At 37.9% G+C, this 26,040-nt stretch overlaps 1 protein-coding gene across 4 annotated transcripts in view; it reads left to right on the top strand.

Moving 5' to 3' along the window:
• Positions 1-24,158, top strand: part of nrg2a (neuregulin 2a) — a 70,802-nt gene extending 46,644 nt beyond the window's left edge. The window contains exons 6-10 of one of the 4 annotated variants that reach the window (XM_067375947.1): positions 7,398-7,421; positions 11,482-11,584; positions 13,449-13,584; positions 13,677-13,804; positions 20,830-24,158. In XM_067375947.1, the coding sequence (XP_067232048.1) occupies positions 7,398-7,421; positions 11,482-11,584; positions 13,449-13,584; positions 13,677-13,804; positions 20,830-21,481 (1,043 nt within the window). In that variant the 3' untranslated portion in view covers positions 21,482-24,158. Of the gene's footprint in view, positions 1-7,397; positions 7,422-11,481; positions 11,585-13,448; positions 13,585-13,676; positions 13,805-16,754; positions 16,980-20,829 lie in introns of all 4 variants that reach the window. The other 3 variants (XM_067375946.1, XM_067375949.1, XM_067375948.1) reach the window with 3 other exon arrangements.
• The last annotated feature ends 1,882 nt before the right edge of the window (positions 24,159-26,040 follow it).

The following is a 26,040-nucleotide window of genomic DNA, read 5'->3' as shown; positions in this document are numbered from 1 at the left end:
TAGAATGTCCAAATAGAACATAATATGTCACAAACATGTGACTGGTCAACTAATAATTTAGATAAAAATGGCACAATAGCGATCGCAAAATAGGAGCTAATATTTTGATTCTTTAAAAATGTCGATAATAACAAAAAATAAGCATTCCTATTAAGTCCACAACCTTTAAAAACTAAAAGTAATTTAAATGTAATCATTAGTAAATCTCAAAATGAATATCCATTTGTCATGCTATATGTTATAACAGACACCTTCATATAGCATTTAAAATGATCAATTTTAGTTTTTAGTGTTTTATTAGAATTGAGCGTATTATAGGACTTTAATCACACTCAGTTCAATTTAATCAATAAGCAATTCAATTAACAGTAAAATTTCCATCAAACTGAACTGAATAATCCTTACACCATGTCCTAACCAGATGCGCTGCGACACGCAATACCTTTTCTATGTTAATTGGGGTTTTTGTCCTAACTAGCTGCGAAGGCGACGTGCAACGATTCTATTTTAGAAATTGTTTCTATTTTTCGGCTACGTTATGACTGGAACAACAACACACAGTATGGCAATGATAATCTCAGGTAATGTTTATGTGCTTTTTTAATGTTAAATGCATGTAATGTGACTTTGAATATCATTTTGTGCCATACTAAAAGCAACAATAATAGAGTGATGCAGGTATGACATCACTTTGTAGACAAAACCCAGAAGCGAGTTAGCATTTTAGCACTTCTGGTTTCACCGCCCTAAAGTCTATGGTTTTTTTGAATGGGTTTTTGCTAAATCGCCTGAAATAAGGTCTGTGGTTAACAAAGCCTCTAAACATTTTCACACTGTGACATAAAACACACCAGTTATAACCCGCTTGTGATTTTTTAAAACCTTTACTGTGTCTTAAAAATGGCAGTTGCTAACAAGTTCCTAAAAGGGTCTACTTCCTTTGGCGGGGACTTTAGACGTCATCATGACAAACAGCAAATCACACTCACTAGCCCGCGTTTCAGTCTCACGTAGTCAGTATACAATCAAACATAATACAGTGAAAGATAATCTTTAAAGTTTATTTGGGGCACAATGATTTAAACACAAAGAAAATAATATTTAGGTTTATATAAACTAACAAAATAATAAACAAATAAATAAAACATTATTAACAAAAGATACAAATATTTATTAAACAATTATTTTCTAACATTTTTGGACAAAACGAATGGACAGCATTTCTCATGAAAAAGTGGATAAGTCATAATCAGCAGCATGTTTTTAAATAAAGTTGTTTTCTAAATAAAGTTTGAGGAAGCTTGGTGGTGGTTACGTTGATCCGTGACCATGGTGATGTAGTCCGTTTATAGCCTACTGTTAGCTTTTTATATCTGACGACTTTATTTAGGCTTCAAAATGTATAAATGTTGTGTTAACTTGTAAAGATTATCTTGATAGACAAAACGTGTAAGTGTCATAACCCTTTGTTAAACACAGCTTATTTTTTGCGATTTTCCAAAAGTCTATGGGAAAAATGAATAGGCTTTCAACCGAGGGAACACAGAGCTTATTTTTTTTAGGTCTATGGGAAAAAATGTCCCCCTTAGTTATTGTTGCTTTGTCTGACAAGCCATGGTGCTGTGACTGTCACGCCACAGAGTAAAAAATATATCGCGGAGCAAAGAGGATACTGACAACACGTCGACAGACAAGACAGAGCAGGTTACTTATGATATTAAACAAAGTCCCAGCTTTCAAATTGTGTAATTTTTTAAGAAATTCAAACAATAAATACCGTTTTGTGGCTCTTTAATGTGTCGTGACAGATCGCTGTAGCGCCTCAGCTCAAGCGACTTGTAAACCGATCATCTCTTCCTACGAGTTAATTTATAGCATCAAATAAACATGAATGAACATGAGAAGGAATGTTGTTTAAAATGCGGAAAGACGTAAATACACACCATTTTTTAAGTTCAAGTCCACCGAGGTTAATCTTCTAACTCCTGACTGCTTTGTCGGACAAAATGGTGGATTCGGCGTTATGACTGGTTAGATCGCTTGTCAATCAAACTCCCGGCGAAGGGTCAATTCACCTCAGATCTTGAAATTAAGCAAATGGAAACAAAAATGTTCAAACTGTGAATAAACAAGTGTATTCTATGACAAAGATTGTTTTAGCATCTCAGTATGTATGTTTAAATTGTGTAATATTTGTGAATTTGATTATTTACTTATCCCTTGAGTGCCGTCAAGGTTAATCTCTGGTGCCTTGCACTTGCAGCAAGATGCACACTCTGTTCTGATTGGCTGTGGTTTTTGATTGATTTTGTCGCATCTCGTAGTCGCGTCGCATCTGGTGTGGACAGACCAATTGCCTATCATTGGAATCTTATCGTATTATGTATTTTAATTGAATAATTAAACAATTCTTAATCAATTATTCAATTAAATACCTAAGAATTATTCAATTTGCAGGAATTTTACTATTTTACTTTTTTTTTTTTTTTAAAAAAGGCTTAAACATTTTTGACTGCAGTTATTGGCTAAAACATGAAAATAGTTATTGGCTTCAATTTTAACATTGATGCATCACTAGTTCCTATGTTTTAAACAGTGGAGCATGAGGCTAGCAACGCAGAGGTCTTAGGTTTGATTCTCAGGGAATATATGAACGGTTAATCCTTGAATGCAACATAAGCCACTTTCAAATGCATATAACTGATTTTTCTACTAAATTGTATATTACATGTATTCAAATTATTATTGAGTTCTGCAATTTCATAATTAGTTTGAGCATTCATATCAGATCAAATGAAATAGGCTGTACAAGTTTGATGACAACCTCAGTTTTTCGCATGATCACGGTGCGTTATAGATTTAGTAATAGCCTATGCTGCCATTGTTAGTTCAAAGTAAAAAAAAATACAAGGACAGATTTTTATATCATTTGTAGTAATTTGCATACAATACATCGTTCTGTAGTTTGACAAAAGAGTGCAGTGTAAAACAAGAACGCTTTGCAATGTACCACCATTGTTTCCCTCGCACAATCCCGTCACAAATCCCCTCACACCCCACAGTTCAAAAATCCACCCCTTAATTACGCTGTGAAATTAAACAGCTCCACTTCCCCGAGGTGACACATTTTAACCGTATAAGGCTACACCTCGGCGTCTCCACCGAACATGTCCATCAACTTCAGAATAACACCTAGATTAGAGGGAGGCGCAGGGATCACTACACCTGACAGCTTATGCCCGTGAGCTATTGGCTCCCGCTTGAGTCTGCATAGTGCGTATAATCAAGCCTTTGTGCTCTCGAAAGTGTTCCTATGCTTCCGCTGTTTACATTTTACCATGACCTTAATCTCAACATGTATTTATTAGTTTTTAAAAAGACAAGAAGTACAGTACAACATGAAAGATTGATGTTAACAAAATTAACCGCAGAAGGAAAGCCTACAAAGTTGCATGTAGATCAGAATATACTTCCACACTGTATAAAAGGAATAATTTATGAAGTATACTCAAAGTGGTGCAAAACAAGAAAAATTATATTTTGACACATGCACTATAACCTGTGTCATGTAATGTCATGATTTATAAACCTGGAGTACCTATATCAGGACAGCAGATCAAGTCTTTGCACGGGTGGATTGTTAGCTTTTCCACAGTCAACAACCAGGCTTCCTTTGCGTGCTTTGTAACGCTGTTCAGTTTGGGAGGTCTGGAAATGAGTGTCTGTCAACATTAGATGTTGAAACAATGCAGGTACTGAGGCTTTTAGACCTGAGGAAATGTAAATAGCATAAATGTAGCTCTATAGATGCATGTACATACAAGCAGGTTGAGGAAAAATGGCTTTGGCACCAGGGAGACTGGGTAAAAGAGAGAAATGAAGGTGTCCCCCATCTTAGTGCATTGTAGGAATATTCCAACACAGAGAACATGTGACAAAAATGTCTATTTCAGAATTTCTACATGCAACGCCCAGCTGTAATTACCAGTTTGTAGGTTGTGCGTGAGGGCAGACATGTCCACAGAGCTGTCGTCCCTGAGAGAAAGTGATTTTCTGTCACTTTCTGTTCAACTCGCTGTTGAGAGAATTGTAATCGCTCTACCAATTAGAGTCAGAGTAGAGAGCTAAAATGTTAGCTGATCTCTGGTAGAAGCACTGCAACACCTCAGGGGCTTTTAGACTAGGATCCCTGGGAAGAGAATTATTTATTTATTTATCCATTTTTTATATTACATGTCATCTGTGTAAATATATATGTCATTTTACAATACATCCATCAATAGATAATCCAAAAAATAAAACTGATTCACTCTCATGAAATGCTAATGCTAACGAATGTCCAAGCTGCTTTTGACCATAATAGCACATTGGACACTTAAACATGGGCAGATGAGCTCCATAACTAACTAAAAGTCACTTTTTAAAAAAAAAAAAAAAGTATAAATAAGGCACCTGGAATCATTTTATGTGTGTTTTCTTGGTTTGTTTTATATATATATATATATATATATATATATATATATATATATATATATATATATATATATATATATATATATATATATATATATATATAATATAAAATATACACACATATACATACATACACACCGATCAGGCATAACATTATGACCACTGACAGGTGAAGTGAATAACACTGATTATCTCTTCATCACGCAGGGTGGGATATATTAGGCAGCAAGTGAACATTTTGTCCTCCAAAGATGATGTTAGAAGCAGGAAAAATGGAAAAGCGTAAGGATTTGAGTGAGTTTGACAAGGGCAAAATTGTGATGGCTAGACGACTGGGTCAGAGCATCTCCAAAACTGCAGCTCTTGTGGGGTGTTCCCAGTCTGCAGAGGTCAGGATCTATCAAAAGTTGTCTAAGGAAGGAACAGTGGTGAACCGGTGACAGGGTCATGGGAGGCCAAGGCTCACTGATGCATGTGGGGAGCAAAGGCTGGCCCATGTGGTCCAATCCAACAGACGAGCTACTGTAGCTCAAATTGCTCAAGAAGTTAAAGCTGGTTCTCATAGAAAGGTGTCAGAATACACAGTGCATCACAGTTTTATGCGTATGGGGGTACATAGCTGCAGACCAGTCAGGGTGCCCATGCTGACCCCTGTCCAGCTCTGAAAGCGCCAAAAGTGGACAAAAGAGCATCAGAACTGGACCACGGAGCAATGGAAGAAGGTCTGGTCTGATGAATCACGTTTCTTTTACATCACGTGGATGGCCGGGTGCGTGTGTGTTGCTTACCTGGGGAACACATGGCACCAGGATGCACTATGGGAAGAAGGCAAGCCAGTGGTGGCAGTGTGATGCTTTGTGCAATGTTCTGCTGGGAAACCTTGAGTCCTGCCATCCATGTGGATGTTACTTTGACATGTACCACCTACCTAAGCATTGTTGCAGACCATGTACACCCTTTCATGGAAACGGTATTCCCTGGTGTCTGTGGCCTCTTTCAGCAGGATAATGCACCCTACCACAAGGCAAAAATGGTTCAGGAATGGTTTGAGGAGCAAAACAATGATGTTGAGGTGTTGACTTGGCTTCCAAATTCTCCAGATCTCAATCCAATCGAGAATCTATGGGATGTGCTGAACAAACAAGTCCGATCCATGGAGGCCCCACCTCGCAACTTACAGAACTTAAAGCATCTGGTGCCAGATACCACAGCACACCTTCAGGGGTCTAGTGGAGTCCATGCCTCGATGGGTCATGGCTGTTTTGGCAGCAAAAGGGGGACCAACACAATATTAGGAAGGTGGTCATAATTTTATGCCTGATCGATGAGTGTGTATATTTTATAATATATGCATTAAATAGTAAAAATGAAGAAGCTCAGTCATCTGTCTGTGAAAGTATGTTGTCATGACAACAGTGGGAATTTCCTGCAGCTAATATTAGGCAGGTGAGCTGCCCAGAAAAGTGCTCGTCGCTCATCCATTAATTCAAATAATCTAATTATTCTGATCCCAGGGCCCTTTGTGTGTGAACATATTTTGATGCCATTATCAGCCACAGTACATCACCAGTTATGACAAGCAAACTTCTGCAATTAAAGCCACGATGACTGCATTTTCTGTTTCTGAATAGTCAACTAAACAAAATAACATGCAATTTACATGCATTGTGACAAAATGTTAAAATGTTAATTTATTCTGAATCATTTAAAAAAATGGATTGAATGAATGATTCAATGACTCACTCATAAACACCTGTTTCATTACCAGATGAATCAGCATTTTTGAACAAATCTCTTGCGTGAATGATTCAATGACAAATACAGTTTTAACAGTCATGTGTCGCTACCTACTGGTTTAATCTATACAATCATTATTTGAAGCGCCATGTTACTTTCAAAACGTGATTTACTCTGTTGATCGCTACCATAGACATCAGTGTTTATATCTGAGTTATAAACTTTTATCCCAGTATTTCAGTGATAATATGAATATTTGTAACACAGAAATAATGATACTGTGTGTTTCATGACAACTGCTCTCTCTGGCTCAGCAGCAGCGCCAACGCAGATTTGAATGTTCCGTTGTGATTTTGTCAAAGTTTTTAATAGACACAGGCGAATCGTTGTCATTCAGAAATGAGATCGTTTTGTGTCTGAATTGAGTTCGTGATCTTTTAATGATTAATCAAGTAGTTTTAATAGGCTATAAAAAACACCTAAATTGATTCGTCTAGCCATGATATTTGCTGCATAGCGCATGTTTTACTAATATACACATCCCAGAGTGTAAATAGCATCTTGCCATTAACAATTAACATAAACATGCATCAAATTGTTTTTATGAATAATATCAGCTGTCTGTGTGCCCTACAGGTAAGACACATCAGAGATATTTTAATTGTACAGCTCGAACACTTGAATGTTTACTTGCATTCTTGCATACTTGCTGGGTATAACAATAATTATATTAATGATAGAGATGAAATAACACCCCTAAAATAACATAAATGAAAGTGTCTAACAATGTGCCCTGACATTACCCCACAATGACATGAATTCATAAAATAAAATCTACTAACCTAGCTGCTCGTTTTAAAATCTCAGATCCTAATCCATGCAATAAATACCGAAATAAACTACTAGTTTGATGATTTTGATTATAATTATTACTCACAATTTTCTCTTACCCATTAATGCAAGTCTGTCTTCTAGAAACTCATATTTCAGACATGCTCTAACCTGCATTATCTAACCACTTATACTCTTTCACATTTTAGTATCTGCATGATGTGTCCACAATGTGACTTTCATAATGCCCATATGTGTTCCTGTGTATGGTGGGATATCTCTCTCTTAAATCTTGTTCTTGTTTTTCCTCTCTGTTTTTGTTTTTGCTCCTCAATATCAACTCTTTGCACTGGCAGAGTCTCTTGGGATTGAATTTATGGGTATGGACCAATCCTTCATTCCGATTTCCAGATTGAACTGTGTAGCTCTCATTCCATTTGACACATCTCCATAGCCTCTCTCTGATGGACTCTAAAGCAAATGAACAAATTGATTAACAAATAAATCTGTCAATCAGCCGTTGCTCTGTATAGTAGCCCCTCTTTCCAAGAGTCAGCATGGGAATCATTATCTGCAGCCCTCGTCTCGTCACAGTGGGATTTTAAGGCTTTGTTCAGACAGGCAGAAAAAATCGGATCCGACTCAAATCCGTTTTAGAAAAAAAAAAACATGAATCTAATGTTTGTAAACATCCATATGTGGTCTGAAATCCGATTAAAATCAGATTTTTTTTTTTTTTTTTTTTGGAATGTGATCGTCTGAACGATCATATCAGAGTTCAAATGTTTTTTTCTGTCATTCATGACATGACGCACATGTAACATCATACAAATTGTACAATATTAAATGGAGTTTGCTCTTTCCTCCTTTAGTGAACTATGTGACATTCACTATACAGGAATGAGTGAACAAATCAGTGGTTGACATTGTACTCTTAGTTGTTAGAAAAGAAAGTATGTGGCAACCGATACACATATAGTCACTATTTGAACAATTGGATCCAATTGTATCCCTTGCAAAAATTGCAAAAGATCAGAATTGATAAATGAATTGGTTTTGCCAAGTCTAAGAAGCTTCAGTCAGCTCACTGTTTTACCAATTTAAAATGTTCTAGCAGTCCAAGAAATGTTGCCAAAACAATTTTACTGTGAGCATTTAACAGCGTGCGTAGTTAGTTCATGTTTTACGTAGGACTTTAGACAACCGTATATTTTGTTGAATTGGTTGGAACGACATAAAAAGTCGGCAAATGAGTCAGTTTTTTGTCATCATCATGAAGATGTACACAGATTTCTTCAAGTGTATGTCTCAGTCTCAGGTTGTTAAGGAGTTAGCAGTATGCGGGGGTGATTTGTGTAAACCTCTGTCAGTTTTACACACCGACTTGGTATTTACTGAAAAGTAAACATAACAAGTGTGTAGCTTCAAGTAAATTTATGTGCACTGGAGTAGTACTAACATTGAATTTAATTATGTTATACCTGGAAAGCCTTGGCTCACGTTGATTCAAGTGTTCAGTTTCCCTTACGCACGCACTTTTAGGATTTCCTTTTTTTTTTTTTTTTCCCCAGTATAAATTTATGTAACATTAAAGGGATAGTTCACCCAAAAATGAAAATTTGATGTTTATCTGCTTACCCCCAGTGCATCCAAGATGTAGGTGACTTTTTTTCTTCAGTCGATCACAAATTATGATTTTTAACTGTAACCGCTGCCGTCTGTCAGTCAAATAATAGCAGTGATTGGGAACTTGAACAATAAGAGTCGAAAAAACTTCCATAGACAAATCCAAATTAAACCCTGCGACTCGTGACGACACATTAATGTCCTAAGACACGAAACGATCGGTTTGTGCGAGAAACCGAACATTATTTATATAATTTTTACCTCTAATACACCACTATGTCCAACTTCGTTCAGCTTCCTGTTAGTGAGGTCAAAAAACACGTTCTGGTGACGGAAGTGATGTCTCGCCCATATACTTCAATGAGCGCGAGACATCACTTCCGTTGTCAGAGCGCGATCTGACCTCACTAGCCGGAAGCTGAACGGAGTTGGACATAGTGGTGTATTAGAGGTAAAAAATTATATAAATACTGTTCGGTTTCTCGTTTCGTGTCTTAGGACATCAATGTGCCGTCACGAGCCGCAGGGTTTAATTTGGATTTGTCTATGGAAGTTTTTTCGACTCTTATTGTTCAAGTTCCCAATCACTGCTATTATTTGACTGACAGACAGCAGCGGTTGCAGTTAAAAATCATAATTTGCGTTCGACTGAAGAAAAAAAGTCCTCTACATCTTGGATGCCCTGGGGGTAAGCAGATAAACATCAAATTTTCATTTTTGGGTGAACTATCCCTTTAAGAATTTCAGAGAATATAATTTTGTATTTTTTTTTTTTAATAGAATTTAGATAGATTATACTTTCTCAATGTATTTATGGATTATTTTTACTGGAAAACAACAAAAATACTGAATAAATATTTTTTGCAGTATACTTTTTGACATCAGGGATTGCACAGCTATATTTCCAAAACTTTTACATAAAATCTGGTCCAGCTATAACTTCTCCAGATGGTCTTTTACTGTACAGTTGATCATGGTGACTCGACTTTCAACCCAATATGGATGAGTGCTGCAGATAAGAGTTCCCTTTTCTCAAACAAAACAGTTCCTTTACTTTCATTTTCTCCCCTTATTCTAATCTAAGTTCTTCTCCCTTTTCCATCTGGCCTCTTTCCTGTTGTCTTTGCTGAATTTATTTTTTCCCTTTATTTCTATCTTTGCACGCTACTTTGCCATTCTTCTGCTTCACCGGTGCGATTTCTGCAGCTGTATTTGATAATGGTTCAAATTAAATGCAGTTTCTCTCTGTTTTCTGTTCTTAATTTTGCCAGGCTTGAACAAACTCAATCCTAGTGCCCTAGCATGCCAAACTGCATTAGTACCATAATTAGGTTGTTTATATGACCTCTCCCAATCGTCTGTTCTTTGCTTACAAAAACAGCCTCTGTTTTTCCTTGAAAATGATCCATTTTACGGTATGTGTAAACTACGCTCTCTATGAAGTCACGTTGTGTGCTTAAATCACAAACTCAGCTCTGTTCCTACTAGCACAGATGAGGCCCTTCAGAAATAATGTTCTCCTCCTCGCTCTGAGCGAACGACAGCTGGATTATTTCATTATTGATTATGAAATATTTCTCCCCTAACTAGCCCCCATCCCTCTCGGACACACATTCTCTTCCTTTTGGAAGGTCTGTGAAACCAAACCAAGGCCCATTTCCAAGGAAAAGGCAGAAGGCTGGATATAGTCTGTGGTTTAATATTTGAAAAACATCCAAAGTCCTTTTGAATTGTACACAACATTCGGTTTTAAAACAAGTTATGCTTGTTCTAAAGCATGTGTGGCATAATGTTGATTACCACCAAAAATAATTGTTTTGTTAAAAATGCCAAATTTGAGGTTGCAGTGAGGCACTTATAATGGAAGTAAATGGGGCCAATTTTTGCTTATAAGCTTATAATGTTATAAAAGCACATATTACATTTTTTTAAAGTGTGTATTTAAGCTGTAAAACTGTTTAAATCACTCCTACAGTAAGTTTATTAAATCTAAAATCATGTTATCATATAATGTTTATATTATATTGGAACCATACTATTGAAACAGTGTGTATTTTAACATTTAAGTACCTCACTGTAGAGATGTTTTGCCTTTTTTAACTATTTTTTGTGGTAATCAATATTTTAGCACAAAAAAAAAAAAAAAATGCTGTCAAATGAGCTTAACTTGTACTGTAGCCAAAAGATTCATTTAAAGCTTGCTAAGAATCCTTGCTTTAATTGGTTATGAATACATAAACCATAACTGACCAAGCCAAACAAAGACCCTGATGAGTATATCTGTGCCTCCATGTAATTGCCTCTTAAACCAATTTGCCTTGTATATTCATCCACATTTCAATTGTCCTCTTGATATGCTGTTTGAGCTTGTAAATTGAGCTGAAGTACGATGCCCCCCAGTGGAGGAAGGCATCCATGGACTCTCAGAAATCATCAGTGCCTATTGGGAGATTGTTCAGGCAGACCGTTTTCCTCACGTCCACGATAATGATACGCATTATTCCTCGCGCAAGCAGTTTCCGCTGCTGAGCTGGTCCATTAGAGCCCATGTTGAGGCCTGAGCCTCGTTCCCATCTCACGATTAATCCTCATATCCACGCTGTTAATGAGAGCGTACGGGTTCTGAGTCATGCTAAATGCCCGATAGGAAGAACATGTTAATCCGGCCCGTACATGATACATCTCAGATTTCAACACTATGAAATGAAAGAGGATCACCGCAGCAGTAGGAACTGTTTATGAGAGAGTTTAGCAACAGTTGTAGCTTTAAATGAGACTGATTGTTGTTCTCTGGTTGTGTGTGACAATGTACAGAGGCAGAGGAGCTCTATCAGAAGAGAGTCCTGACAATCACCGGCATCTGTGTGGCTCTTTTGGTTGTGGGCATAGTCTGTGTGGTAGCCTACTGCAAAACCAAGTAAGTATGAGGCAAAATACAGCGATATAAACTTCTTTTAGAAATGAAATTCTTAATATGTTACTGTAGCAGTACTAAATAATGGTGCCAAAAGTCATTTTTTGACCTACAGTCAAACCACAAATTAATATTTTTGATATATTTTTACTAGTGGGTGCAGGACACTATAGTTAATTTATGTAAGTGAGGATAGCAAAATAAACAGTGAAATATTATACTCAAAAATTCTTCATGCAGTGGACTACCAGTAAAATTGATAAACATTTGGAACCAAAAATAATTCAAACATTTTGACCTGACCATGTGTTATCTGACATAATTAAGATAATTTTTTTCTGACACTTTAACTCTGAGATCTTGTCATATATTGTTTTTTAATATAGTGAATAAACTGTAATAATTAATTAAATGTTCAAGTTGTCTGAATAAGTTTTGGTTTGACTGTAGACTGGCCTCAAAAAGATTCTTTTTCAAAATTTATACATTTCAGTTGTGTGAAAAATTTCTCTCAACACTGAAATCACATGTTATGAATTAAGATTAATTCAAGTATTTAATTAAAATCAAATAAAAGTATGAACTTGTATGAAATTTTGGGGTCGGTAAGTAACTTATGCTCTCCGAGGTTGCATTTATTTGATTAAAAAAAAAAATACAGTTAAAAATAATACTAATAAACAATATTAGAATAATCAAAATAATTATGATGCTGACATTACTCCAGTTTTCATGTCACATGATCCTTCAGAAATCATTCTAATATGCTGATTTGCTGCTCAAGAAACATTTCTTATCAATGTTGAAAACAGTTATGCTGCTTAATAAATTTGTGTGGAAACTGCGATGAATAGATTTTTTTTTTTTTTTGATGAATAGAAAGTAAAAAAAAAAACATCATTTATTTTAAAACTGAAATATTTTGTAACATAATAAATGTCTTTATTGAAATTTTAGATAATTTTTTTGCTTCTTTGCTGAATTAATCTATTCATTTAAATAAAAAAAGATCTTACTGACCGCAAACGTTTGAACAGTAGTGTATCGGTGTAAGCGGCTTCGGTGCGCAATATTGTTTTATTAATTTGTGCGTTTCATTCAGCAATGTTAAGTTGACTGAACAAATACTTGTTAAGTAAAGCTGACTATACTCACTTTTAGTAGAAACAACTCAGTTAAATTAAGTTTATGTAGTTACGTGTGTTTTTAAATAATGTGGACAAGGATGTTTGCGTGAAACTAACAACAGTGAAAGTTCATTTTTTTGAGTGAAAACAAAATTAAACCATAAAAAATATGGTTTGGTAAATGGTAAAGCTACATGTGAAGACTTCAGATGCAAAAGCCTGTAAGTGTCATTTGAAATTTTCTTCTAAATTAGTGTTTTTATCAGGCTCCTATGTTAAGGTTCAGTAATTTCACTTTAATGGCAATCAATAAGTCCTGAACATAAACATAGGAGTCTGATAAAAAAAATTATCATTTTAGAAGAAAATTTGCTTTGGCATTAACTAATTTTATACAAAATTAAACATAATTAAGTAAATGCATTTTAAATATTTTGCTAGGAAGGTTGAGTATATTTGGACTCTAAAGACTTAAAAAAAATGAATAAATGAATTTTACATTACATAATAAAATATCAATTAAAGTGGAATTTAATTAAAAGAAAGAGCACTTTTCAAACTTAAAAATACATTTTGGTGCTACTATGCAGTACAGTAAATAAATAAATATAACTTTGCTTAAAATCAGCATTAAATCCAGCAGCAGCATCGTGCGTTAGTTCCATAGTGAGCTTTTAAATGTGACGTGATGACTGTGACTCTGAGCCGATGTCTGAGTGAGTGACACTGCCTCACTGTAGCCTCCCCCCCAGGAAACAGAGGAAGAAGATGCACAATCATCTGAGACAGAACATTTATGTGGATCATCCCAACCGAAACCTGGCCAACGGACCCAATCACCCAGGCCCAGGTCCTGAGGAGATACCCATGGTAGATGTACGTCACTCTTCTTAATAAAATCAGATTGGATTTGATGTAATATCTTCTGTGGGTTACAAAAGGGCTCTATTTTTTTTCCCCAATTGCAGTATATCTCCAAAAATGTACCGGCAACTGAGAGAGTCATTAGACACGGAGCAGAGGCACCTTTTCCTGGCAGCCGGCAGTCTTCCAGATCCCACAACTCCTCCACCAGGGCTCATTCCTCCACTCACAGGTACATTCCTGACGACGTGGAATGTTTGACCACAAATGAGCAGAGGATTTGTGTGTGGACTCATCATAGTCAGGGGTCATGCCCCATGTCATATGTATGTTTTCATCACATTCAGCATTTTTTCCCCTTCCATTCACTCACTAGATGTGGAATCCGAGGCAGACAGCCATTATTCACCCCTTTTAGAATCAAGCCACAGGTGTGAGTGAGTGAGTGCAGAGAAACTCAAAGGTTATCACCTCGCAGGGCTCCAACTTCATGCTTTTCACTCAAACTGATTCTTACACACATATGGGTTAAACCAGTGGTTCTCAGTTTGTTCTGTCATGATCCTTTTGAAACGAGAACAACCTTTGTTTGCGCCTAACATTTTCACTTTCCGTAATCAGTCAACAGTATTGTTGCCAAATGTGTACTTGTTGAATAAAGGGGAATTATTTGGCAGATGGTTATTTCTCAAAAAGCAAATAAGGTTTTATTGAGAAAAAAAGCTACATCTGTCTGCCAGTTTTTCAGTTATGTATTGATAACGCTGACAAAAAAAAAAACTATGCTTTGTCAGTTTTCACTGTTGTGAATAATGAATAGCCTAAAACTTGAAGAAAAAAAAAAGAAAAGAATGAAGAAACTTACTGTCAGTGGATCTACTTTATCTTTTGTGAAGTTTGTATTGCCTTTGGCCATAATTTATTCACCATCCTTGCAGTGTTTTTAGCATTAACTAAAACCTTTTTGATAATTTAAATAGAGCTGAAATAAAATAAAATGTAAATATTAGATGAAAAACTTAAACTAAACAAAAATGAGAAACATTGCCTTGCAACTAAATGAAATTAGCTGAAATAAAAATAACATTTACATTTATGCAGTCGGCAGATGCTTTTATCCAAAGCGACTTGCGCTCTAAAAAGCATGTGTTGGCTCAACAACAACAAAAAAAATTAACGCAACAGTTTGAGTTCAACCTTGAGTGAATTTACATTCCACCGACAAGCTATATTGAGTTAGAGGAACTTAATCATTTGTAGCAAAAACAAATTTTTTTAAGTTGATTAAATTATTACATTTTTAAGCTGAAACCAATTAATCTTATCTAGTTCAAATCAACAGCTATCATAGCACATGTTAACACAACTTATTTAACAAGTAAGATATTACTTGTCACTGGCATTAGCGCAGTCATTGCTTATAGAGTCAATGTAGTTTTTACCTTCATGTGTCTACTCTTCAGCACAATGGTAACCACAAAAACTTAAACGTTATAGAAACTTTATATTACAAATGTTTTTAAGTTGATGTAATGATCAACATTATTATTTCAACAGAACTCAACAAAATAATGTTTGCAACTTAAAAGGTTTAATTAACCCTTAAATGCATGACTGTTTCGGCAATCATTCTTACATATTCGGGTCTTTATCGACCCGGATCAATATCTAACACGGATGGATCTCTACCTGTCGTGATAATATAAAACTCCTCTGATATTAGAGTAACAATTACAGAAGAATAAAATAAAGCATATTTTGTTACCTTTAGGCGCTTGAAAGGGCTCCGTTTGAGCAGATATTTTATGCCATCATCACTGTCCTCGTCAGAGCTCATTTCCCAGTAAATTCAGCAAATAATAGGCTAGTTTTATGTTTGAGGTCACGAATATGAGCCCATTCGCGATCTCAAACGTATTCTCAAAACAATAATTTTATTCTTCAAAATCAATATTTTGATCGCCAACAGCTTCACCAGATCTATCCAGTAACAGTTACAGTCATATTTGATTACGTTCAGTACTTGCTGAGCCATTTCATGTTTTGCTTATTATTTTGTTTTCTGTCTGAATGAGTCGTCACTTCAGCATTGTGTATCAGCCACCTTGTGGAAAAAAGGTGAATTGCACTTTTTCCGTCAACTAAGATTCAATTATTGTTGTGCAGAAAAAATATACGTACACTCATACACACATCGGGTCGTTAGCGACCCTATACAATTTTTACACAAAATGAATGCAAAAATAGGCATTCTTTTATAATTTTATGATTTTTTTCTAGTTATATTCTTTATAATAAATTGATTGAGGAATACCAAGAAGGTTGATGTCTAACTTTAAAAAATGAATGAGGAGGAGGGTAGTGAATGATGTCCCGGGTCACTAAAGACCCGAGGTATGCATTTAAGGGTTAAAACAATAAATTAGAATTAGGATTTTTAACTTGCAACCATGCATTTATTTAAAGGTTTAGTTCACCCAAAAATGAAAATAATGTAATTTATTACTCACCCTCGTGTCGTTTCAAACCTGTAAGACCTTCGTTCATCTTCAGAACACAAATTATGATATCTTTTTGATGAAGTGTGAGAGGTTTCTGTTCCTCCATAGAGATCCAACGCAACTACCACTTCAAGGTCCAAAAAAGGTAGTAATGACATAGTGTTGAAATCTGCTGACAAGTACTCCATGTGACTCCAGTGGCTTAAGCTCAGTTTTATGAAGCGACGTGAGTGCTTTGTTTACTATTATTTACTTCATCAATAAGGTCTTAATTTGTGTTCCGAAGATGAACGAAGGTCTTACAGATGTAGAAGGACATGAGGGTGAGTAATTAATGACAGATATTTCATTTTTGGGTGAACTAACCCTTTAAGTAGTGGTAACAGGTCCCCTGAATTACTTTTTAGATTGTACATTGCATTCCTTGTACACATTTTCTTATTAGTGACATGAGAGGATTGTGTCCAACTGTCCTGCTCCAAAAAATTCCATGAAAGTAGTCCATATGACTGAGTCGCTTCAGTCTTATGAAGACAAAGGAAATGTAAGAACTAAGAACAAGCCTCCCATTCCCTTCACACTTTGAGAACCACTGGGTTAAACTTTTTGTGCGCTTTTTCTGTCCTGCTTTCTTTCCTTCCTTTTTCTTTCATTCTTTTTCTCTCTTTCTGTCCTTCTCAGACATGAAGGGAGAACGTGGAGTCTGGAGCGAACAGACAGCGTCCTCTCCGACTGTCCTTCCGGCATGATGTCGTCCTCAGTGGGGACCAGTAAATGCAACAGTCCTGCGTGCATGGAGGCGCGGGCCAGACGTGCCGCACACTGTGGCTTTACTGAGCCCCACCGGCCGGCCCTGCAGTATGGCGACTCTTTCGACTCGCTTGGGGACTCTCCGCATAGCGACAGGTGCGCAGGAGCGCCCCCTCTCTGCAGCCATGGCACTGAGAACCATTTTAGTGTGTGCAGTAAGACTCTGCATTTCAGTGCATCGTCTCCTTTACCCCCGGAGACCGGCATGGGTGGCGTGAAAGATTCAATAGCAAATTTCACTGCACGTACCGTCAGGGTTTGGGGTGCTTGGGAGGGTTTGTTGTGGGCTGTCCTATAATCATTTGATAAATGTTAATAAAAAAATATATTTCAGAATATTTATATTTTCAGAATATATATATATAATTAAAAACACACAAAAAAAAAAATATATACTGTATGTGTATATATATATATATATATATATATATATATATATATATATATATACTGTATATATATATATATATATAATTACATATTAAAATATTTATAAAATGGAATATATATTTCATTATATAATATAAAAATGTTATATACTATATATATATATATATATATATATATATATATATATATATATATATATATATATAAAAAAAAAGTATATATAAATTTTAATTATAATTATATTGTGTAATTGTATTTTTATAAATATTTTTCATAAATATAACAAACATGCAAATATTTAGTTTCTTGTGCTGCGTCAGTCACTAGCGCATCTGATCAAAAACTTTCCCGATAAGAAAGCTGACCCCTCAAAACTTACTGTATAAATCACACACTGCGTACCATGACGAATATAATACTAAAATTCATTGCGCAAATCGTGCAGATGCTCTGGCCCAGCTGAGAGTGTCAGAGAGGGAGTCAGGGTCAAGCAAAACTTTGCTGCTCCAGATACGCAGTATTTGTATCAAGGCACAGAGAATCTAGCCCACGGCCAGCTGTATTTACAGTTATCTCTCGCCTGCGAAACGCCCACACCACCATGTAAGGGCCAAAACAGGAGAATTTATACCGTGAGGGGTTCATTAAGTCAACAAGAGCCGAACAACACGTTATCTCAGGGGTGAAACAGGTCTCTGGTGTTCTGCTCTGTGCTATTTCCCTCTCTACCTTCTCTCCTCCTCTGCAGCTGACTGAGCTGTTGTGCATACGGCTATCTGCCCTCAGGCTCTGAAAAACTGTGACCGAGCAGCCAGTGTTAATTTATCTGCTCCAGTTTGACTGTGGCCTCCTCTCTCAGGGCAGGCTAACTTTAATTCACACAGCACAGGCCAAAGGAACAAACGCAGATAGGGCCTTTTTTTCTGTCAAAGCTATCAGGGAAAATTACCCACTTACACGATTAACTGTAGCATGATACACGCTAACGGAAGGGAACTCGCAAGGCAAGCTTTGTCATCAATCTGCAGTAACAATGCTAAGCCTAGACTGGGAGGTTTGACGGGGCCTCATTTGTTCCTGTGGCATGCATGTCTGCAGTCATTTGCTATTGAGCTTTCAGCCGCCGCGTCTTAGTGTGCATACTATCATTTTTCTAGTGCCATAGCAAGGTGGGCGTAAATTGCAAAAATACAAGACAGGAGCACTGCGAATGAGCAGCTAACACAAAACAGGGATCCCACACCTTTAGACACCATGATGTTCATACTGCAGTATGAATTTTAATCATTTTAGAGAGGTTGCACTCAAAAAAGCAATTTCTAGTCAGCATTTCAAAAAAAAAATATATATATATATATATATATTCAGAAATTTCCATAACTTTTTAGGATTTAATGAATTTCATGATTTTTCCAGGCCTGAAAATCACAATTTTAAAAATCCAGTTTTTCAATGACTGTGGTTCTCAACCTTGAGGTCGCCCATATGGGGTCCGTCGCGAACTGTATATAACTTATTTGTGCTATATAATCTTTTTAGCATACATTTAATATTCAGTAATTAGACCTATTGAATATATTCTTGTGTGCTTAAAATATGAAATATTGAAATAAAACTTTTTGTTTTACCTTTTCGTTCAAATTTATGGAGCCCAGCACATAACATGCAGACAAAAATATACAGTGTATCGTGGCCACAAATTAAAAATTTGGTAAACGGCGGGAATAAATTATTATATTGTGCACATGATTTACTTAAAACGAAGGAACGAATTAGTAAAATGTGCTGCTGTGTTAAAGATGCAGTGTGTAAATTTTAGCAGCATCTAGCGGTGAGGTTACTAACTGCAACCAATGGCGCTCACCCCTCCCTTTCAAAGTAAAATAGAGAAGCTACGGTGGCCGTCTGGCCGACACAAGTCAAAGATGTCATTCGCGTCTGATGGTGTGTCACACCAGACGCGAATGAAGTGTTAAATGCGAGTGATTTACATGTTAAGTCAATGCAAAGACGCGAATAGACATCCTGTGGCGCGATTCGCGCGAATTGAGTGTTTCAGGCGTTTGACGCGCATAACGCTTGAATCACGCAAGTTGAAAAATCTGAACTTGGGGAAAATTCGCGCCGCGTTAACCAATCAGGAGCTTGCTCTAGTAGTGACGTGATTGCGAATTCATGTCTGTTGTGAAGTGAATTTCACACGCAAATGAAGCGAGTAAACTCACAATGTTCAAACGTCCAACTACGCATGAATAGCGCGTTTTAATCGCACAAGTCGCGTCTGGTGTGAATGCCCCATGAGACAGCAGAGAGTACGTTAGCCAGTCAAGCAATGAGGTTTCTTCTTACTTCTAACAAAGAATGGTCTCTGCTTCTAATAAACCAGATGACTACTACTACTTCTTTGTGCGTATTCAACTTAGTGATTATACAAGCTGTCTCTAAAAACACATTTTGAAGAACAATAATTTAGAAGAACAACATGATGAAACACGCTCTGTAGAATGTTTGTCCGTTTAGGGCTGCTGTATAAACATGCCTGCGCAAAATTACTACTTGACATGGAGGGGGGACCCTAACGTTCATTATGTAAGGTCTTTATATACCACTGAAAACATAGTTATGTATATTATATTGCATTTCTGTCAATAGATCCTCCCAAATTTTACACATTGCACCTTCAATTCGTGGCCATGATATACATATTTTTCCCCACATATCCCCATGTGGGGCTCCGTACTATGATATTAAAAATAAAATACATAAATTGTATATAATGTGTATACATTACTGTTCATAAGTTTGAGGTCCGTAAGATTTTTTTTTAAAGAATGCAATACTTTTATTCAGCAAGGATGCATTAAACTGATCAAAAGTGACAGCAAAGTCTTTAACATTGTTACAAAAGATTTATATTTGCTGTTTTTTTTTTTTTTTTTAAACTTTCTTTTCATTAAAGAATCCTGGGGGGAAAAAAAAATGTATCATGGCTTCCACGAAAATATTAAGCAGTTGTCAACATTAATAATAAGAAATGTTTCTTTAGCACCAAATCAGCATATCAGAATGATTTCTGAAGAATCAAGTAATGATGCTGAAAATTCAGCTTCACCATCACAAGAATAAATTCCATTTTTAAAATATATTAAAAGTTAAATATCAAATAGTAATAATATTTCACAATATTACTGTATTTTTGATCAAATAAATGCAGCCTTGGTGACCATAAGAGACTTAAAAACCTTCAAACTTTTGAATTGTAGTATACAGTATATTATTTATAGCTCCAACTTGGATGGACAGCAGAGAAGAAATGCCCATTTAGTCTTAAGAACGGGATTTGGCATTTTTTGAGATCCTAAATGATGAGTGAATGTCAGAACTGTATTAAGGTTGAGAACCCCTGAATGCAACTTTTATCTCAGTGGTGGGTCCCTTCACATTTATCTGTACTTAAAACGTTTGACTAATGTGCATATCTGTTCCACACAACCTTCTTTTCTCCCGCTCTTCTTCCTCTCTCTGTCACGCTCTCCCTGTCCTTCTCTCGCCACAGGTACGTGTCAGCGCTGACCACGCCAGCTCGCCTGTCTCCCGTGGACTTCCATTACTCACTGCCCCCGCAGGTGCCTACCTTCCAGATCACGTCTCCCAACGCCAGCCACGCCATGTCTCTGCCCCCCGCCGCACACGCTCCCTACCCGCCGGAGGAGGACCAGCCGCTGCTGCGACGCTACCAGGTGCCGCTGCACGAGGCGCGGGGCCACGAGCCCTACCGGCAGCAGCAGCGTGGCAGCTACCTGCGAGACAGCACGGGCAGCCTTCCCTCCAGCCCCTACCGGCTGGCACAGGAGGAAGAGTACGAAAGCACCCAGGAGTACCTCTCCTCGATGGAGCAACCAAAGAGAAGCAGTCGGCGTTGGCGCAGGTCCAGACTCAATGGCCACGTGGCGCCACGCGGCTACCAACCGTCCCGAGACTTGGGCTCGCGCAGCTGCCTGTCAGACAGTGATTCGGAGGAGGAGGAAGGTGAGAGCACGCCATTCCTCAGTATGCAGAACATGAACGCCGCCGAGCCCTCCGCCCTCTACAGGCCCGTGCCCGACATGCGGACTTCTCACGCCCAGAGTGGGCGGCACGGGCCTCGTGCCAACACACAGACCAGACTGACGCACTCGCGCTCCAAACTGGACAATGCACCCCACTAGAGAGACCACCACCTATCCACAAAAATCGATCTACTATAGACATGCACCTATAAGAAATATTTTTATTTTATATAACTGACAGATATTATAAACAAATGAAATATTTATTTTCATTTTAGCAAAAGTTGTCTACTAGTTAACAGCAAAGACTTTTTTTATAGGGAAAACTCTATTTATATGTACATTTTGATTTACAGCATAAAAAAGATGTGCCAATTTTTTCACAACTTAAAAAAAAAAAATAGAGTAATATTGTGGTGCCTTTTGCTGTATGCTGATGCCAGAGGGCCAGTGGAGTTTTTTGTAGCCTTTCTTATACGGACGCCTCATTTTTTATACTCGTTTACTCTTTTGTTGTCTCTTTTTGGCCTTTTTTCCTTTCCTTTCCTTTCAAGGTTGTGTTTTTTGGGAGCTGACCCTCATTTGAACTGTGACATCCCCCCTCCACCATCATGCAATATAAACCACTCTAACATAAGGTGTATGTTTACATGAATTTGATCCACAGAGATGTTTTATGATCATGTTGCTTTGCCAACAGAAAATCGATGACAAATGTAATCTGGGGTTCGGAAAAAAAGTAGTGTGTGTGTGTGAGAATGTGAATGACCAAACGCGAGAGGCCTCGAAATGACTGTGGCTCTGAGAAATATGCTGCTGTTGTCTAGAGTTACGCATGTGGGCACCTGATGTCGTCTTTCAGATGCACTGCCTTGACTTGCTTTGCATCCCTACAGGGTAAGGTTTGTCACACGGGAGCCTTCTTTTTCCAAAGGAGATTGTGGGTTAAATGTGAGGGGGCCGTGGGCCGGGCTGTCAGTGCTAATAGCTTTTGACAGATAACAAAGAAATAAAGAACATATAGTCTCTCCCACTCAACCCACTTTCCCGTCACTCAGTCGAGTAGCCCTCATTATCAGCACATCCATCTGGTTAGAGTGGCCAGCGGGAGAAATAGACGGGAGGAATGGAAGGCCTCACAGCGTCTCAGGACTTCATTCCACTCCACATCTTCCTCTAGCGCAGGACTGAAGAGAGACTGACACCAGGTTGATGGATGCATCCACTCCATCGTTTGGTCCTGGTACTTTGGGACAGCAAGAGTAAAGGGGCTGTTCACACGGGACACATTCTTTTCTTTGACATCAGATGTGGGATATTCCTACTTTATATTTCCGAACTGTGATCATACATGCCCAACCCTTGAAATATGATGCATAAAGAAACAAAATTGCAGTTTTGGAAATTGATATATGTGCACACTCTAAATAACAGAATAAACATACGCGCACACACATAGATCAGTATCAGTTAAAAATAAAAATTAATGGACCAATCAAATGAATCTGGGGATGGGATGAACATATTGCAACAATGGGTTGAGTTATGAGACTTCTGTTTAATTCTCGTCCTGTGTGAACGGCCCTGAAAAGTTTCTGTGCAGGATACACAATCATGTACACACACAAACACAGTCTCAAATGACAAGACAAATAGCTGTGAAAATTATTAGGGGTCATTAAAATGCCAAAATATGCAAACTTTATATTCTACTTGCGTTCTAATGCGTTTCATTTTTAGTGTGTTATGTGGAGGCTGTTTGTTCACTGTTTTTTTTTTTTTTTTTTTTTTTTTACTTCAGGTCATTTAGGTCCATATATTTCATAACTATTTAATATATTCACAGTTACCCTATAAGACACCAAATAGTGCAGGTCATTGTAATTATTATTTTATCATTACTTTTCATATTCGACTCCATTTTAAAGCACTCATTGGGCCCGAACCAAACTAGAAACAGCTGCATTGACAAACACTCCTACATTAACAACTAGTCAGTGTCAATAAGCCTGAGATGAAGTGTACTAAGATCAGCTGTTTTTTAATTCTTCACCTTCTATAAAGAGTGTCCACAGTCAGCATCAGCTTTCCACCTTGTTGAGAAGATGTAAAGAATAAGTGTTGAGGGAGGTGGACTCTATTGGGTTAGGCACAGAAAATCGACACCAAAAAAACGGAGGAAGATTAGAACTAGACAGATACGTGCTAAATGTTTTCTTGCACTTCTTCCATAAAGGAGATGAGTTGTGATTATTTTGGTGAAAAACAAAACAATAATATACATGTTAAATCCTGATAAAAGGGGTTTAATGCTGTATTATGACAGCACAACGAAATATCATTTTTTATTTTAAATGAAGGGATGTTTTGTTTGAAGTTTGAGCAGAAATACTTTAGATCCCCTACCTTTCTTCCTTACATTTTGGGTCTTATTTGTATGTTTGAGAAATGCCAAAAAGACAGTGCTCTAGTTAGTTCAATGTGATATCTCTACTCAACCTCTTGACGGTTATGTCTTGCCAGTTTATTTCTACTTTTTCGTTTCCCCCGCTTGAAACGTCTAAACACCTCCTCACCTCTGCATGTCCTTGTGGTCAAGGTTAGATGGGTGCATGGTACAAGCAGCAGATGATTTGTTTTCAGTCAGTGGAAGTGTATTTTTTTTTTAACATTCAGCAATAAAAAAAAGGAATCTTTTCCCCCACCATGTCCATTCTTGGAAATGCTAGAGGATTTTAAAAAGTGAGACAAACACACGCGGCTGTCATAGATTGTAAAAATAAAATGAAACCACCTGTTCATATGAGAAAATAAATCTTTCTTGGTATCATTTTGGCACATGCCCATATCTGACCTGTTGTCTGTCTCGTCTGTTCACATTCATCCTGCCTGTCACTAAATTATGCCTCCTGCCTGATTATTGGTCTACCTGAGCATGAAATGATGCGATACCAGCCACATACACCATAAGTGCAGAAGGCGAGTGCCCGCTGTTCAAGCAGTCCTGCAGAAACAATAAAATGACTGACACAGGGCAAGTCACTGGGTCCTCATTATGCATCTTGCACCAGTCCACAAACACCTTCCATTTTATGAGCATACAGGCACCTAGTAGAAGGGACCCTAGCTTCTGCTATAGTATTCATCACCCTTTGCGACACACCTGGCTCAACACCGTATCCCCCCCAGGGAAAAGAACAGCAGGCAACGCGTGTTTTCTTCTAATGCAAACAAATCCATCTCCGCCTCCCTGAACAGGCTCCAAATTAGCTGTACCATCTGGGGATGCAGCCGCCATCCTCCCAATGGACTATACCCTCCGTGGACAGCATGACCGCCCTGCCATTTAGGTAACCAGACTGCCCCGATGGAGAGAAGATTTGCAGTGGTCTAAGTGGTTTATATGCCATGACTTCTGCACTCTTGTCCATGCACCAAAGGCTGGTCTGCCATCACACAGGGCTCCTCAGCAGGTTGACCACCATCCTTCCTACCATTCTGCCCATCAACGTTTGCTGAAAACGCTTCAGAGGCAAGGACCTCCCCAGCTTGAACATCACGAGTGCCCTGTTCATCAACCGCACACACTTTTGAGACAGGCATGCCTGCATTGAGTGAGAGTCCAAGTCCATTCCCAAGAACGAAATGCTCTATGTGAGGTGGTCGAGAAGTCTGCATTTGTGACTGAGAAGGACATCCTGAGAATGTACCATAATTAACCAGTCATCCAAGTTTAGAATGCGGATGCCACTCAAGTTAAGTGGGATAACACTGCTAAGTGCCAAAGCTAACCTGAAGGGACTTTGAACTGATAAGCCAGGCCTTCAAAAGCAAATCTCAGGATGGCTATCTGTATATAAAAATAAGTATATTTTAGACCCACTGACACAAAACAGTCCCTGGGCTTGACATGATCGGCTTCACTGTGGTCATCTTGAAAGAAAGCTTTGACAGCACATTGTTTAACAGTCTCAAATCCAGAATTGGACGCAACCCTCCCTCTTTTCTCAGGCCCATCTGGTCGGATACTGCTGACATCACCACACCGGCGAAGCTGGCTGGTCTGCGTGCAAACTGAAACATATAGACTTTTTCTATCATACACACCACCCAACGTGACATGACTGGCAGAGTGCGCCACACAGTGAGAGGAGAAAAAAGCTCTGATATTGATGCATGTTATTTTTGTTTTTATTGTAGGGTTGATTACAGGCAATTACATAACATTCAAACACTCGGGGCTGTTGCCAGCAACATGCAGGGGGACAGATGAGCAGCCTCTCTGACATGCCACCTTCCCAAACACCTGCTCATTGCTCGCACTGGGTAGCGCCTTCCTCCTCATGCTACATATACCTTTCAGAAATGTGGCAGGGACTCTGCCGGAGGCTTGCTGTGGTCCCATCTGCTTAAGGAATCACCTCTACATCTTGGGTCTCACCACTGGCTCAGGCTCTTTCCAAGGAGTTGAGGAAGCGGTGGTGGTATGCTTGTCATGCCGCTGCGACTGGTGCTAGGCAGATGATGACCTAGAGCAGGGCTATTCAATTGGCAGCCCACGGGCCACATGCGGCCCTGAAGCAACCTCCGAGTGGCCCAGCCCGTGGTCCCGCCCATAAGCATAATAAATTTATATATATTATTTATAAATTATTATTTAATATAATTTAATATAATTACTTATTAATATATATATATAAATTGTTATAATATATATA

This window comes from Chanodichthys erythropterus, chromosome 22, assembly GCF_024489055.1.
Source record: "Chanodichthys erythropterus isolate Z2021 chromosome 22, ASM2448905v1, whole genome shotgun sequence".
NCBI classification, from domain to species: domain Eukaryota; kingdom Metazoa; phylum Chordata; class Actinopteri; order Cypriniformes; family Xenocyprididae; genus Chanodichthys; species Chanodichthys erythropterus.
The sequence above is the reverse complement of the archived record's forward strand: the minus strand, read 5'-3'. Positions and strand labels throughout refer to the sequence as shown.